This window comes from Microtus oregoni, unplaced genomic scaffold, assembly GCF_018167655.1.
Source record: "Microtus oregoni isolate MIOR12 unplaced genomic scaffold, Mior012 000035F_ref0000213, whole genome shotgun sequence".
In the NCBI taxonomy this organism is placed as follows: Eukaryota; Metazoa; Chordata; class Mammalia; order Rodentia; family Cricetidae; genus Microtus; species Microtus oregoni.
This window is the reverse complement of record NW_024543094.1, coordinates 4773676-4789280: the sequence shown is the minus strand read 5'-3', so window position 1 is coordinate 4789280 and position 15605 is coordinate 4773676. Positions and strand designations below refer to the sequence as shown.

Sequence of the window (15605 nt, the reverse complement as noted above, 5' to 3'; positions counted from 1 at the left end):
AGTTTGGAATTTACTTTTATCCTAGGCGGTGTCGTACAGGGGTTTTGAATATATACACAGTAGAAAGTGTTGCTGAGCCACTTCACCATAGTGAAGGTGAACAGCTTGAGTTGCATGTTCCTGTAACTCCAATATTAATGAATAATGTAGTTTTGCCTTAAGATTGGTATGTTTAAAAGTTTGGTATTTTATTTCTTGATAGATTTTTAGTGAGCATTTTTAGAAACATTTGTTCATAGCTAAGTATAGTAGTTTATACCTGTGTTCTCAGCACTCAGGAGGCTGAAGCAGCAGGATTGCCCTGAACTTGAGACCAGCTGGCTACAGACTAAGAAAGGAAGAAAAGAAACACATCTTCCATAGTTGGCCATCTTACCTTGATAGCAAAATGTTAGTTAAAATACTATCTACCAAAATATTGAGCTGAGCACAGTGTCCTGTACCTGGGGTCCCAACTCCTTTTCAAGCTGAAGCTTTAGCCCAGAGATCGGGGCCAGCCTGGGCATCTTTAAAGTGAGGGAGGGAGAGAGTACTTGGCATTTGTTTTATTTTGAAGCAACTCTGGGTGGGGTTTCTGAATCACATTTCTCCTTTAGTCAGATTTTCCTCAGATTTAAAGCAAATCCAAGTTAGGTAAATTTCTCAGACATAGCGTAGTAAAGGTATAGACAGACTTAGTGAGCAAGAGGCCTGCTGTGGTGGTGGTGCAGACCGCTGCACAGCCCCTGGTACTTGTCTGATGACCAGGAAGACACTTGGCATTTCAATATTCAATAATCTCTTGAATATTAGTCCTGCTCACATGAAGTAATTTCTGGATTTTAAATGAGTGTCGTGTGATTTATTACTTATTCAGAAAGTATTATTTGCACACCCACTGAAAAGAAGACACAGTTATTCCATCACATCCATAGTCAGGGAGAAAATAAGGACTGGCAGGTCCCTCAGAAGGTAAAGGCATGGGATGCCAAGCCTGCTGCCCTCGATTCAACTGTACATACACACCCACAAGTAAATAAGTAAATGTAATTTTAAAATGTCTAAAAGAAAAGAAAATATATTAAATAAATGGACCCACAAAGTTACATGTTACACACCCTCATCCTTGTTGGCCATGTACAGTATTTTATCCATTATTTATTTAAGATAGAGAATTTTATGGAAGGAATCATAACTTTTATTATTTTCAGGACAAATGCCTTAAATATCATGCCACCTTCCATTTGTGAAACCTAAAAATCCCTAGGCTATATCAAAATTCCATAGACTTTGATTTGTTATGCTAAGAAAATAAGTTTCCTTCTTATTTTAAGTTGAAGATTGAATTTAAATATAAAGACAAATGATCCACTTGGCCTTGCCCAGCTGGAAACAGATGGTGGTTTAAAGCTTTTCTCTACACGGTCCCTGAATTCTCAAATGCACTAAGATCTTAGCAGATTCACGAGAATTTTTGTAAAAAAGTAATAATTCTTTAATGTTTTTAAATTGATAAAGTTAGATGTAAACTAAGATGAGTTTTGTACTGTTGTGGTTGTGTGTATAAGAACATTTACTTATCTTTAAGTTGGAATTTTGAGCACCGGGCCAGAGTCATCTTGATGCTTTAAATCCATGGCATAAGGGGCTGGGGTGGTTTAGTGGTTAAGAGTGCTTGCTGTTTATCTTCATTATTTTTTTGTTGCCGTGATAAGGCAAGACCAAGGCGTCTTATAAAAGGAAATGTTTAATTTGGGGTTCATGATTCCAAGTGGTCAGAGTCCATGACCACCGTGGTGTGGAGCCTGGCAACAGGGCTGGCTTGGTGCTGAAACAGTAGTTGAGAGCTTGCATTTTGATCCATAAGCTCGAGGCAGAGAGCTAACTGGGAATGACTTTGAAATCTCAAAGCCCGCCCTAGTAACACACCTCCTACCTACCCTTTCCAAACAGTCCCACCAATTGAGCACCAAATATTCAAATATATGAGCCTATGGGTGGGGATGCATTCTTACTCAGTCCACCACACTACTCTTTCAGAAAACCTACGCTGGGTTCCAGTGCCCTCATAGTGCCTCTAGCCTCATGGTATGACACTCTCCTCTGACATCCTAAGGCACTCCATGCAGGTTCAGGTGTTGAACATACATAAAGTAAGAATAGGGAAATAAAGTAGGCCAGGTGATGGTGGTGCACACCTTTGATCTCAGCACTCAGGAAGCAGAGTCAGGCAGATCTCTATGAGTTTGAGGACAGCCATAATTACACAAAGAAATTCTGTCTTGAAAAAACAGGGAGGGAGGGAGGGAGGGAGGGAGGGAGAGAGAGGGAGAGAGGGAGGGAGGGAGGGAGGGAGGGAAGGAGAGAGAGAGAAATAAGTAAAATAAATAAAAATCCACGGCATCAGTATCTGCTGTAGGTCAGGCATGCTGGCCATTCAGCTCAGTGTTGTAATACGTTAATACCGGAGCACTTCTGTTCTCATTCCTTTCAGGCTGGGGAAGGGACACTGCCTCATGAATTCATGGAAGGCGTGGAGGGAGTTGCAGGTGGCTTTATCTACACTATTCAGGGTAAGTTGGCTAGTGCAAAAGCAAACTCAATGTAGCTAACTTTGTTTTATAATACATGTTGAAAGGTCATCTTTTCAAGTTAAAAGTTCCTTATCAAGCTGGGTACAAAGTTTTATGCCTGAAATGCTGATGCTTAAGAGACTGCAGAAAAATTATGACTTCAAAAGCCATCCTGGGCTATGTAGCAACACCCCGTCTCCAAAGCAAAGCCCGGAAGCTTACTTTTTAAGGTATTGTATTCTGTTATGCAAGTAAAGCATAGTTGGACTCTTGTTGGTTCTACTTGTATTGTTTCCCAGCATAGCAAACAGAGCTACAGAGAACATTGTGGTGCCCATGTAGGATGTAGTATCTCTGATGTCCCATCACAAGTAGGCCTAAGTGAGCTATAACTCTGTCCCACCTGAAGAGCCAAATGAGCATGTGTTCCACTGCATCCTTGGGGAAGGAATCTGGTAACGTTTTCAAGTTCTAGGTCCTGAACATGCAGTAGTGTCTTCCTTCAGCAGTCAGCCTTTCCTTTTCAGAAGGAGATGCACTGTTACGAAGCCTTCACTCACGGCCCCAGAGACTCTCAAACCACATACGGGATCTACGAGTGGAAGATGCCTTACTGCAGGAGGAGAGCAGCATCTATGACGACATTGTCTTCGTGGATGTTGTGGATACTTACCGGAATGTTCCTGCAAAATTACTGAACTTCTACAGATGGTAGGTTGTGTGGATGTTGGGTAGCTAAAATTTGCTTTATTGTTATTTTGGTTTTTTTTTTTAAATTTTTTATGATTTATCTTTTATGTGCATTGGTGTGAAGGTGTCAGATCCCCTGGAACTGGATTTTCAGACAGTTGTGAGCTGCCATGTGGGTGCAGGGAATTGAACCCGGGTCCTCTGGAAGACCCGGCTCTTAACCGCTGAGCCATCTCTCCAGCTCCCTTTGTTGTTACTTTGATACAGAAACATCAAACCACCGAGATTTTAAAATCATCTGGGGTGTGATCTGTTATATCACAATCCTTTAAAATCAATTTCTTTTTAATCTTAAGGTTTTTTTTTAAAATTACTCATGTGTATGTGTCTCTGTGTCTGCCTTGTGTGTGTAGGTGCCTTTGCAGGCCAGAAGAAGGCATCAGATCTCTGGGACTGGGGCTACAAGCCGTTCTGAGCTGCCCTACATGGGTACCAGGAACCAAATGTGTGTGACATCTGGAAGAACAGTTCTTAGTCCTGACTGCTAAGCCAACTCTTCAGCACATCTTGGTTCCTTTTTAAGACATCTTCTAATGTGCTATTGCTTTCTTATTTGGATGAACAGACCCACAGTGTGAATGGCATTAAGTGTTCAAAACCAACAAAACAAAAATTATTCCCTTGGAGTCATTCCTACACACTTTGCATGTCTCAAACTCTCACTGGATTGTGGTTCTGTGTGCAGGATAAGACACTGAAGGTGCACAGCTGCACAGGCATAGTATATGTCCTTCCGGGGTGGTGCTTACTTGCATATTCCTTTTTTTGTCAACAGGACTGTGGAAACCACCAGCTTCGGTTTGCTGCTGAAGACAGATGATGACTGTTACATAGACTTAGAAGCTGTGTTTAATAGAATTGCTCAGAAGAATCTAAATGGACCTAATTTTTGGTGGGGAAAGTAAGTGAAACATGGACAGACATTGACTTTTGGTATACCTAGTGTAATTAATTTAGGATGAAATAAGCAAGTTATTTTTCCACAAGAAAAATGTTATGAAATTTCTTATTAGTTAAACTATTTTGGATTAGTTTGCTGTCACTATAACCAGAGGTAATTTTTTTTTCTATTGAAAAATCTCAGCCAGGCGGTAGTGGCACACGCCTTTAATCCCAGCACTCGGGAGGCAGAGGCAGGTGGATCTCTGTGAGTTTGAGGCCAGCCTGGTCTACGAGAGCTAGTTCCAGACAGGGCTGTTACACAGAGAAAAAAAAAATCTTAGGCTTATCAGCCAAGAGTCAAAGATGTGCTTTTAGAAGGGCATGGTACCCTGAAGCTGTTGTATGTTTTTTGTTAGACCATGTATGACACATCTTCATAGCCATTATTTTTGCTACTTTAGGAACACTGCAGGATTAGTAAATTGGTGGGTTTGGTTTCATTTGAATATGTACTGAAACACAGGGTTGGCTTCTCTTAACTTTCATTAAGAAACTGAGAGCTTACCTAAGTAATCTATATAAAGTACCATTGGGTAAATAATTCCTTTCCTTAGATGCAAGAATTTTCCCTTGCTCTATAAGCTTGTGCCTTTGTAGTGGCCAAAGGCATCTAGTAGAAGGATGTGGCCAGCCATCATCTTTGTAACATCTCAGTTTCAGGTTGAATTGGGCAGTGGACAGAACTGGGAAGTGGCAGGAGCTAGAATACCCCAGCCCAGCCTACCCTGCCTTTGCTTGTGGGTCAGGGTACGTGATCTCCAAGGATATCGTTGACTGGCTGGCAGGCAACTCTGGAAGGTTAAAGACCTATCAGGTAATAAGATCATTCATCCAGTCCAATGTCCTGAGATGTCCTTGTAGAGCCAGCTTACTATGGTTGTCCTTTCTCTGCAGGAATCACTCCTTAAAGGATGTATGTATTCCTGCCATCTATCAGACTCTAGTCATGATGTCTATATCTTATTTGAGCCTGTTTTCACAGCTTTTAGTCTTCATTTGCAAAGTGGAGGAATGTAAATACTTCTGCTAAAAGGAAGAAGCCAAAGAAGCACTTTTTTCCTTCTGACTTGGTTACAGTCTAAGGGACCAAGTGTCCCCACCTATGAGATCCACATTACACTTTAGGCTTATTAGTTCACTGTGTGTCCTGTATCCCATCCCTAGCTTGCTTTTGTACATATGGCTTTGTCTTTAAAACATTAAGAAGTTTCCATTTGACCATGAGTAGGGTGAAGATGTCAGCATGGGCATTTGGATGGCAGCCATAGGACCTAAAAGACACCAGGTAAGCAGGTATGAGGGTGCTGGCTTCACTTCTGAGCTTTTGGAGGTGTTCAAGTGAACTTACCTACTGTTCATCAACCGTAGGCATAAGAATCAGTGCCTTCTGGCATGCCAGCTATGCTCTTAAATTACAACACTCTACCTCATTATTCCTCAAATAATTGTCTAAGCTTAAACCAAAAGGAAATACTGTGAACAGAAATTCCTTATCCACAAAAAAGAATTAGGTCTTTAGATTTGATCAGAAATTCCTTAATAGTTTTACAGTTTAGAATCTGTTGACTTGAGTCTGGCCCATGACAGTGAGACCTCTCAACTCCTGACAACAGACTTTAATAGTATTTTATTTGTAAGGGAGGGTGGAGTGAGGTGGTGATGGTGATGCAGAGATCAAAATTGAAGGTAGGAAACTTGGGGGTGGGAAGGACAGGCTTTTGCCTTATTTGTTGTATTGACTTCTGGACTCTGGCTGTAGAAGGCACAGTGAACAGGACACGCAGTGCCTGCCATTCAGTCATAACACTTCTCACTCACACAGGAGTACATACCCATTCAGCTCAGCCTGGGTCCTGCTGCTGCATCAGACTCAGCACATCAAAGGCTGCTTGTGGAGCTTGTTGATGTGCTGATCCTTTTTTGTGACCCTGGCCTGTAAGAGCCATACAGAGGATATTCACTTTGCCATGCTCAATGGGGCACTATTATTTTTAAACACTTCACTGCCTTGGGCCTTATGGAACTGAAGAGCTTCTTGGACAGAAAGCTTTGTTCTCTTCCATGTACCCAAGGCATGAGGCCCACTCTGCTGCCACTGGTGAACCCTAGGGATTACCAGATTCCCTCCAGACACATGCTAGTTCCAGCAGCCTCTACGCCCATTAGAATATCATGGTTTAAAAAGAGTTTCAGGGTTTGTGTTATCAGATTCCACATTTCTTCATACGTGTTGTTGCTTGCTGAGCAGTGTGGTACTTGGGACTCAAGTTAGGAGTCTTGGACAGCCTGTTCTTACAGTGGCAGGAAGAATAATTTTGCTCTCATAGCATTTGATACTGAAATGAGATGACTTACAAAGAGTTGCAAGCATCCTATCAGAACGGCTGCCACTGCTTTATGACCTCTCTCTAAAAGGGAATATGAAAGTGTTCATCTGTACTCTCTGTACGTTTTTATAGAATTTCATGTACTGACTCTTCTGAGAATCTTCATGTAGTTTTAATTGACAATATAATGACTGTGCATATTTCTGGATTAGTTTGGCATTAGGTGACTCCTAATCTTCACACTGTAGTTTCTGGGTTCACAGCCCCAGGACTGTAAGGCTGCGGTACTTTCCCCAAGTCAGGATCCATCCCCCTCACAGATCTCTGGTAGAGTACACTGAAGTGTCACACACACACACCATCCCCCTCACAGATCTCTGGTAGAGCACACTGAAGTGTCACACACACACACACACACACACCGTTTCTTGATTGTCTTGTATTTTGTTTCTCAACAGGACAGCCTGTGGCTGTGTGAGAAAACCTGTGAGACAGGAATGCTGTCTTCTCCTCAGTATTCACCACAAGAGCTGAGCAGACTGTGGGAACTGAAGGAGCTGTGTGGGGACCCTTGTCAGTGTGAAGCAAAAGAACAGTGATCCCCAAAGACCAGGGCCTGTAAGTCGGAGGAGACCCTGTGGCTGATAGTGAGCTATAAGTAGTATATTACCAGTGTTTGCACAGATCTTAATGAATCATCTGATATTGTAGCATAAGTTTTTATTTATAAATTGGAAGATTATTTAATACCAAATTATTTTATAAAAAATATTTGTAACTCCTAATCACTGTTACTAATCAGTAATTATTTCATCATTACCACTTTTGGTTAAACCTGGCCAAATTCAGAAAGTTGTAATAATGCCATTTGAATCTCAATTATGATTATAAAATAGCTCTACAAAGCTCAATTAGGACAGTAAGAACGTGGAACGTACAAAGATGCTGTGTGGTGCTGGGGCCGCATATACCAAAGTCTGGGTTGCTGGAAATACCAGTTTGTGGATCTCTGATGTGGGCAAACTGGCCTTGAAAAGGAAATACTGTAATCTGAAGTTTTGGGGTCTTGCTTTTAAAAATGTTCATTTACATATGTATCATGCTTTCTCTTACCATTTAATGCATATCCTGAATGTCTCACCTTAGCACTCAATAAAAGTAAACACCTCAGGGTTCAGTGTCACAGGGAAGTAGGGAAGGTACTCTGCTTTGCCTGATGTTTACCTAAGCTTGAGGAGGTAGTAGTAATCTCTGGAAGTATAGGTTCAGTGTAGATAAAATGTGGAGAAAAGTATGTTGTACAGAGTAGGAGATGTGTTTCCTCAGTTTAAGGGACATTTTTCGACGACCAACCAAATCACTGTAGTGAACTTTTTCAGACAGTTAAGTAGCCCACAGCAAATGTTAACGCTATTCAGATTTAGACTGCTGTTTCTGTTTATATTTACATGTCCACATAATGGAATGCAGTAAGCTGTGGAGACAGACGGAGTAGAAAAATCACTAGTAATCAAAGCCTTTATTCTATATACAACCAAATGGTCCTTTCCCAACAAAACTTCATCCTTTATGAGGGTGAAGTTTTTGTTTCTGGTATATACAACATTACAGCCGCTAAACTCTTACGGTTGGATTGTTACCATCGCACTAGTAGACAGTCTCCATTTTCCACAGAATAAAACTGTAATGACTGTAGGTCATCTCCTAGTTCAATTTCTCTGCCTGGCATCTAAAATGAGAACAAAGTGGGGAAGAGTGAGTAGACAGATCTGATGATGCAGGTTATACATGCCGCCTCCATTTAAAATCTGTTATGTATGGCTCATGGTACTGTGGAGAACTAAGCTTAGCAACTTACCTTGGGACTTTCATAGGACAGCAGAATTTCTGAAACAGGAATTTTGAGAAGACGTGACAGCAGTCCCTTTACCTTTTGAATTGTCATGGAATCTATCAAAGAAAAGGAAAATCCATTTCTCTCAAATGATGACTGTGTACAACCAGCTCAGCCATGATCTGTCCTCGAGTCACCCAGCTAGTTGATTCTTTGGCAAGCTGGGAAATGGAGCCAATGTTTGACCCAAGTAGTCTTGACAGCGAAATGTCAAGCATTTACCATTTCTTCCTCAATCTGAGTAACCAGAAATAATCACCCCACCGAGGAGGAAAAATATAGGCCTTTGTGATAACTTCCTAATGGGTTGCTGAAGATCCCATGAGTGGGGCCTTGAGGACACCTCTCAGCCTTATTATCCCTCTAGGAGAGAACGTAGACTTCAGTGGTTGATGAGGTCCCTCCCAGCAGGAGCATCTGGTCACCATCAGGATGTGTACAATGACTACCAGGTGTGGGAAGATAGCAAAACAAATGCTATGTCTGTTCAGAACACACTAGGAACTTCTTTCCAAAGACAGCGATGAAGAAAATTAGTTTCTCTGAAGCTTTAGCTGAAAGTACAGCAATAGTGTGGTGTCCTACAAATATCACAATGTAGTCAATTATTTTTCTATAAAAATCATTTTTTATAAAAGCTGTTTTTATGCAACTTGTGATAATAAATCTTCTCTATTTTAGAATAAAACTCGTCTTTTCCTGTTTGTGACCCCCTTCAACAGTCCTACTACCCTGAATGTGCCTGATTAAAACTGCTGTGTCTAGAGGAGTAGGCTGGGTCCCACACTGAATAAGGACAAGAAGGGGAGGAAGCAAACGAGCTGTCAGCATAGTTTTGCATCCATAGTAAGGACATGATGTGACTACTGCCACATTTCCACCAGCGCCTTCCCTGCCATGAACTGCATAACCATCCTTACATTGAGTAACAAGAAGTTAATACACACTGTTAATTTCTCATTATATATTACAAAGCAGTCACAGAAACTGAACTGCTAATTTAAAAGAGAGAGAGAGAGAGAAATACTTGGCCCTAAATGGATAGAAGTTCAGGAAATTACTCTTTTGAGTGCAACTAGCCTTCCACGAGCGTTATCACGGGCAAGCTTGTTTTGTCTGATGAACATGGATATAAAATCGAGTTTACTGCACTGGTAGGCAAATAGGGAAATATATTTACTGGAGTCAAACAGACTCATATGTTTCCATTTCTTCAATTGCTCCTTCAATCTAACCCGCCAGCACTTAGCTGTGACTCAAGTTTATCTTGAGAATTTATAGAAATGTGTCATGCTAAAAAATTGATTCTTCTAAGTGCAAATCTAAGGTCAATTGCATTATCCAAAAGCATTTATGATTCTAATATTAAGTCAGTTCCAGTAGTACAAATGTTTTTTAAAGGATTCTGAAAAAAAATTTTTTCTCCCCAAGTTGTTTAAAAGCACTAACTTCTCTCCTGATCAGGAAGTTATCTCTAGACAAGCAAAGTGGAAAGAATCAATCTGGGAACTTAAATACATAGGCATGGGAAGTATTCCTTTGAGGGGCTAAGCATTCAAGTCCTCACACCTGTGGCTGGACACTATCGTGATGACAAATGCCTTTTACTTGGGAGGCAGGTATCTGAGTTCAAAGCCAGTCAGAATAACACAGTAAGACCATGTCTCAAAACAAAAACCCCACATATTTTAATAAAACTGTTTCCAGATAAGCTGAAAGTTTTAGATTAAGCACTAATGAAGGTCTACATAAACTAAAAGTTAACATTCCACCTAGTTTCACCCTAAGCCAGTGCTTCATGGGTACTTGGATAGCAGAGAAGGACATGCTCTTACCTGGCAACTGCTTTTCTAATACTTTCTGTTCAGGTTTGCTTGAGCACTTTATCTTCAATGCTTTAAGGAAAAAGGTAAAAAGTTAATAACCACCATAGCAGGGATTTACAGTATGCATGCATGTAGAACTGTGATGCAAAATTAATAAAAACTCAGAGAGAAACTGGGGTTCAACCTGAAGATCAGAAAAGCAAAACAGCCAGCCACTGGATCTTACCTCAGTTCAAAATGGCAATCCTGCCTCCAGGAATCTCAGAATGAGACTGAGAGCTGTTTCTTCCCATTTTATAATCCTTTCTAAGGCTGGGATTAAAGGCATTCACCGCCTGGTTTCTATGGCAACTAGTGTGGCAACTGGGATTAAAGGTGTGTTACCACTGCCTCGTCTGTAAGGCTGACCAATGGGGCTGTTTTACAGGCAAGCTTTATTAAAATACAAATGAAATGTCACTACAAAACTGGATTATGCCTCTGAGGTAGAGCGTATACTTTGTATACACAAGACCTCAGTTTGATTACTAGCACCAGTAAGTAAAAATGTGCAGCCCAAGAGATTGCCAGATAATGCATCAGTTTGGCACAATAACTTGGTTCAGTCCTTATAAATTAATATTCCCATGAAGCTAGAGTGTGGTGGTACACACCTGTAGTTCCAGGCTATAATCCCACCTTGAAAGGCTTTTGGTAGGATTGTCACAAATTCAAGTCCAGTCTATTCAACACATGCCAGCTATAAGACTTTGTCTCAAAACAAAAAATCAAAAAGATATTATCATGGTCCCAGAACAGGGGAGCTATAGAGGATATTGAGTACAAGGCAGCCTGGGTTTATATACCAGGATCATGTCTCAAACAGCGGAACCAGCATTCTATCACCTTTTCTTTCCCTCCACACTACCTCCTGACAGTTCACTGAGGGTTCTGCATGTGGAACACAGTGCAGGATTCGACATCACAGTGTGGTTTACTACTCTGCTCTCTCTTACACCTAGAGGGCTATTTCACAGTCTGAAGCAGGGGGACATCAGAATGCCCAACATAAACTGGGTGAGTTTGGGATCAGTACTCCCTAAGACAGTGGTTCTCAATTGGTGTGTGTGTGTGTGTGTGTGTTGTCTTGAACCCTTTCACTAGGGTTGCCTAAAACCATTAGAAAACAGCTATTAACATTATGATTCATAACAGTAGCAAAATGACAATTATGAATTAGCAGTGAAAATAATTTTATGGTTGGGGGATCACCACAATATGAAGAACTATATTAAAGGGTTGCAGCATTAGGAAAGTTGAGAGCCAATGACCTAGGAGAAACACACTTCATCCCTATCAAGCAAGCCATCACCATTTGCTGACACCCAAGACCCCAGAACAAAGCAGGTATGTGAAAGGATTCTTACTTAGCAACTGATTTTTGAGCATGAATGGCTGCTGTGTTTTGAGTTCCTCATCTTCAGGTGCACCATATTCTGTTTAAGAAGAAATAGAAAGGGATGAACAATTAGCTAAAGGCCACAGTAAGGAAACTATGCTAGTGTGAACAGAGCCTCTCCCAGGATCTACCCAGCATCACTGATCAATTAGTTTGGGATTAGCCTCCTCCTGCAGAGCTGCTTGTTGGGTGGTTAGGAGAGCTAAACAAGAGCCATTCCTGCTGGGCGCTGGTGGCGCACACCTTTAATCCCAGCACCCAGGAGGCAGAGGCAGGCGGATCTCTGCAAGTTTGAGGCCAGCCTGGTCTACAAGAGCTACTTCCAGGACAGGCTCCAAACCTACAGAGAAACACACGCACACAGACACACACACACCACAATAGCCATTCCCAAAGAAGATCATCTCTGTGGTTGTATGTTTCCATGCTTGTTCTAATAATAGTCTGACTAAGCGTCCCATGCTTTCAAAACCTCTGAACTTTTAACTTGGTTTCAGTTTTGAAAATACCCTTTCATTCAGGGTCCTGAGAAAAACAAGGTATGATCTGGAAAGAAGTCATAGAACCCCATCAGGTTTTTAGCCAGTCAAGAGTTTAGTGTCCTGCTGCAGACCATTTCCTGCACCTGCAACATAGGCAGTGGCTTCCTAGGGACACATCCTAGGACCTCAGTGGATACCTGAACCTGAGTAGCCTTAGATAGATCTTATTTCAATGTCTTTAAGTAACATGTACCTACGATCATAAATTAGACACTGTAGGATGCTAACAACCACACCAGTAAGCTGTGACGGAAGTTATATGAACCTGCACTTTCAGAACCTCTTTCTGTACTTTCAAGCTTCAGTAAGTCCATTTCTCAGCTTCTCTTTGTATTTTAAGGATCATGTCATGAAATTCATCTGTGTTGGGGGTATTTTCAAGTCAGAACACTTGTCACAAGCACTGACACCTTGGAGGTCTATATGCTGAGCCACTGAATGACTCAGGGCAGGCAACACATACGGCATGGAATGCTAGGCAGAGGCAGCCATGTACACCACACCTGGAATTCTTTGTTTTGTTTGGGCTGAGGGTGGACTAAAAGTGGAACTGCAGAAAGGCTGAACTCCTATCCTGCTGCCCTTGGTCAAGTGGTTTGGGTTTCTCTGCACACACTAGGCAATAAGAATCTGAACTGTATGCACCTGCAGGCTGCTTAGAACCTTCCCTTCCCTACCCTCAAGTGACTCAGAATTTACCTAGATCAGCCAGGAAATTGGGCCAGCTAATGGAGTAATTTGAAAGCAATTCCCACAGGCAGCTTGTCTTCCTGAGATAATGTTCCAGCTGAAGCATTTATGCAGTGAGCTGCTTGCATTGGAAATATATGAAAAGAAAAACGGCCTAAAACTGAACCATGGAATGGTGAAATGATGAGATTAAAACAAAGTGAAAAGTACATTGGGACGTAAGGCCCAATCCTTTGCTTCAAAGCCTGAGGCCCAGCTAGCGTGCTAAAGAAACCATTGTGAACACTAAGTGCCAAACAAAATAGGACAAGACCTAAGGGTGGGATATGGGAAGAACAAAAGTTTATGTGTGAACTTGCTGTGCTGGGAGCATTAAAAACACCACCACTTGAGATGACGTGGAGTACTGCCAACCTTTCCAAAACTGCAGGAACCCATGTTGACACTGCCAATGTACTGTCTGTTTTCAACTCGCTGACATGGTGCCAGGAAAGTGCCCACAGTTCCTTCAAAAAGGAAACAGATAGCCCCCCAAAGCAGAAAAGACAAAACACTGAGCCTTCCTGAACTACCATATCAGGGCTCTGTTCCAGTTGGAGTCCCCACGGGCTACCTGGACGTACTGCTGCAGAGAAGCTGGTATCTAGGGTGGGCCAAAAGAAACTCTGCATTTGGCCTGTTTTTGTCTGGATCCGTATGTCCGCCAGCCCTTTTCCATTCATTTCCAAAGGCTTTTTGGTAGTCAAGCTCAGCTCCACGCCTTTCGTTTGGAAGAATCTGTGTTGAGAAATAGAAATGTGTCATCTTCCAGTGAGCTGCTCATGTTTTTACCCAGTCTTCCCTCTGGTGCTCACGCACAGACAATAAAACTGTTGCCATCCACACATCCCTGCACTTTTCTTTTCTAACACAACTCACAATTTCCAAACTGGGGATGGTGGTACCTGTCACTTAAAGAGAGCTAATGCAGAACTGCATGGAGTTCAAAGCCAGTGCGGGCCAGAGACTCTTGTCTCAAAACTAAAATTCAAAGTAAATTTTTATTTAAGAAAGACTAGATATTATATAACCCTGAAAACTTATTTACATCCCCAAGAACTTGCACATTCTTCTACAGAACTAATATCCAGGGCCAGCAAGATGCTTTAGCAGTTGATACACTTGCCTTAAAGCCTAATGACCCCTGTTCAGTCCCCGATACATATGGTGGAAGGCGAAAACAAACTTCTGCCAAGTTGTCTTCTGATCTTCATATGTGCACTAGTATGCATGACCCTTTTCCTCCAAACAAGTAAAGGTAATTTGATTCTTTAAATTCTACCTTTTTAATTATTTTTAAAAAAAGATTAACTTTGGATTTTTGTTGCACTTATGTATTGCACCAACATGCCTATAGTGTCTGAGGAGGCCAGAAGAGAGCACCCCATCCCTGGGAACTAGAGTTACAGATGCTGTGGATCACTGTGTGGGTCCTCTGCAAGAGCAACAAATGCTCCTAACCACTGAGCCATCTCTCTGGGTGCCTGGGTTCACCTCTCGCGTGTGCTATAACAGCTGAAATTTCACTGTGCCTAAGCCTCAAAGCCTCACTGTTGGGAGCAACAAGGAGAGAAAGAGACGTGCTCTAAGCCTGTGTTCTTTCTGTTTCTTTCCAAGGATACGGGATAAAGCGGCTAACACTACCCCACCTTATCTTAAATGACCACTGTTGTTCAGGCAGCAAAGTAACAATGATTTGGCACTAACCTAAATATAACCTTTTTCCCTCCAAGGACTTGGCAGAGAATCCCAATAAACAAAACGCATCTGGTCATCACTTTGTAATATTCAAATGTAATTTACTGTTACAGTTTTTATTACTTATTTTCTAGTCTTAAAAAAAATTAAAACCTAGTGCCATGGCACACCTGTAGTCCTAGCTACTCTAATGGCCGAAGCAGAAAGGATGCTGAGTCCACAAGTTGAGGCCAGTAGAAGCAACAATGAGACCTCCTCTCCAGAAAAAAACCAAAGGGTGTAGTTAGGGTCCTAGTGCTTACCTCACTTCTGTTTAGGGTCTTCAGCTGACCAATCTTGGCAATGATGATTTCCTTTGCTTTGTTTCCTTCAGTCAAGGGGTTTCTAGTACAGGACAAAGCCTGTAGGCTCTGTAATTTATCTAGCTCATTGATAAATGACCACTGAAGCAACAAAAGGAAAAAGGAAAAGCAACATGTGTCAGAACACATCTCAGATTACTTGGCCTAGCACATAAAAGTAAAATTGCCTTCCATCTGAGGTACCAAGTGCACTGGACACCAATACCACCCATGTGAACTTAGTGCTGTTCTACATCTGTGTAAATAAAAGAACTCTAACCCTGAAAAGTTTCGCTTTGAGGAAGTATTATGCTTTTGTTTTAATGTTTTTTTAAGACTTATTTTATGTGTATGGATGTTCTGTCTGCATGCCTGTCTGTACACATGTGTGCAGTGAGCAAGGAGACCAGAGGAGGGCATTGGATCTCCTGGAACTGGAGTTACAAACAGTTGTGAGTAGCCATCTGTCTTTTGGGAATTGAACCTGAGTCTGCTGCAAGGGCAGCCAGTGCCCTTAACCACTGAAAGCCAACTCTCCAAACCCCTAGTTTAACTTTTTTGACAGA

The 15605-nt window shown here is 41.7% G+C and overlaps 2 protein-coding genes across 3 annotated transcripts in view; one reads left to right on the top strand and one right to left on the bottom strand.

The window, feature by feature from the left end:
• The window catches only part of LOC121432584 (UDP-GalNAc:beta-1,3-N-acetylgalactosaminyltransferase 2-like), a 35939-nt gene extending 26775 nt beyond the window's left edge, over positions 1-9164 (top strand). For both annotated transcript variants that reach the window (XM_041630628.1, XM_041630630.1), the window contains 7 exons: positions 2474-2552; positions 3080-3263; positions 4078-4203; positions 4899-5058; positions 5473-5529; positions 7030-7189; positions 8446-9164. In XM_041630628.1, the coding sequence (XP_041486562.1) occupies positions 2474-2552; positions 3080-3263; positions 4078-4203; positions 4899-5058; positions 5473-5529; positions 7030-7170 (747 nt within the window). In that variant the 3' untranslated portion in view covers positions 7171-7189; positions 8446-9164. The remainder of the gene's footprint in view (positions 1-2473; positions 2553-3079; positions 3264-4077; positions 4204-4898; positions 5059-5472; positions 5530-7029; positions 7190-8445) is intronic.
• LOC121432565 (tubulin-specific chaperone E-like) overlaps positions 7555-15605 on the bottom strand; it is a 32738-nt gene continuing 24687 nt past the window's right edge. Inside the window, 6 exon segments of the mRNA XM_041630601.1 lie at positions 7555-8300; positions 8430-8521; positions 10301-10360; positions 11698-11766; positions 13585-13738; positions 15001-15141. Coding sequence (XP_041486535.1) covers positions 8208-8300; positions 8430-8521; positions 10301-10360; positions 11698-11766; positions 13585-13738; positions 15001-15141 — 609 coding nt within the window. The 3' untranslated portion in view covers positions 7555-8207.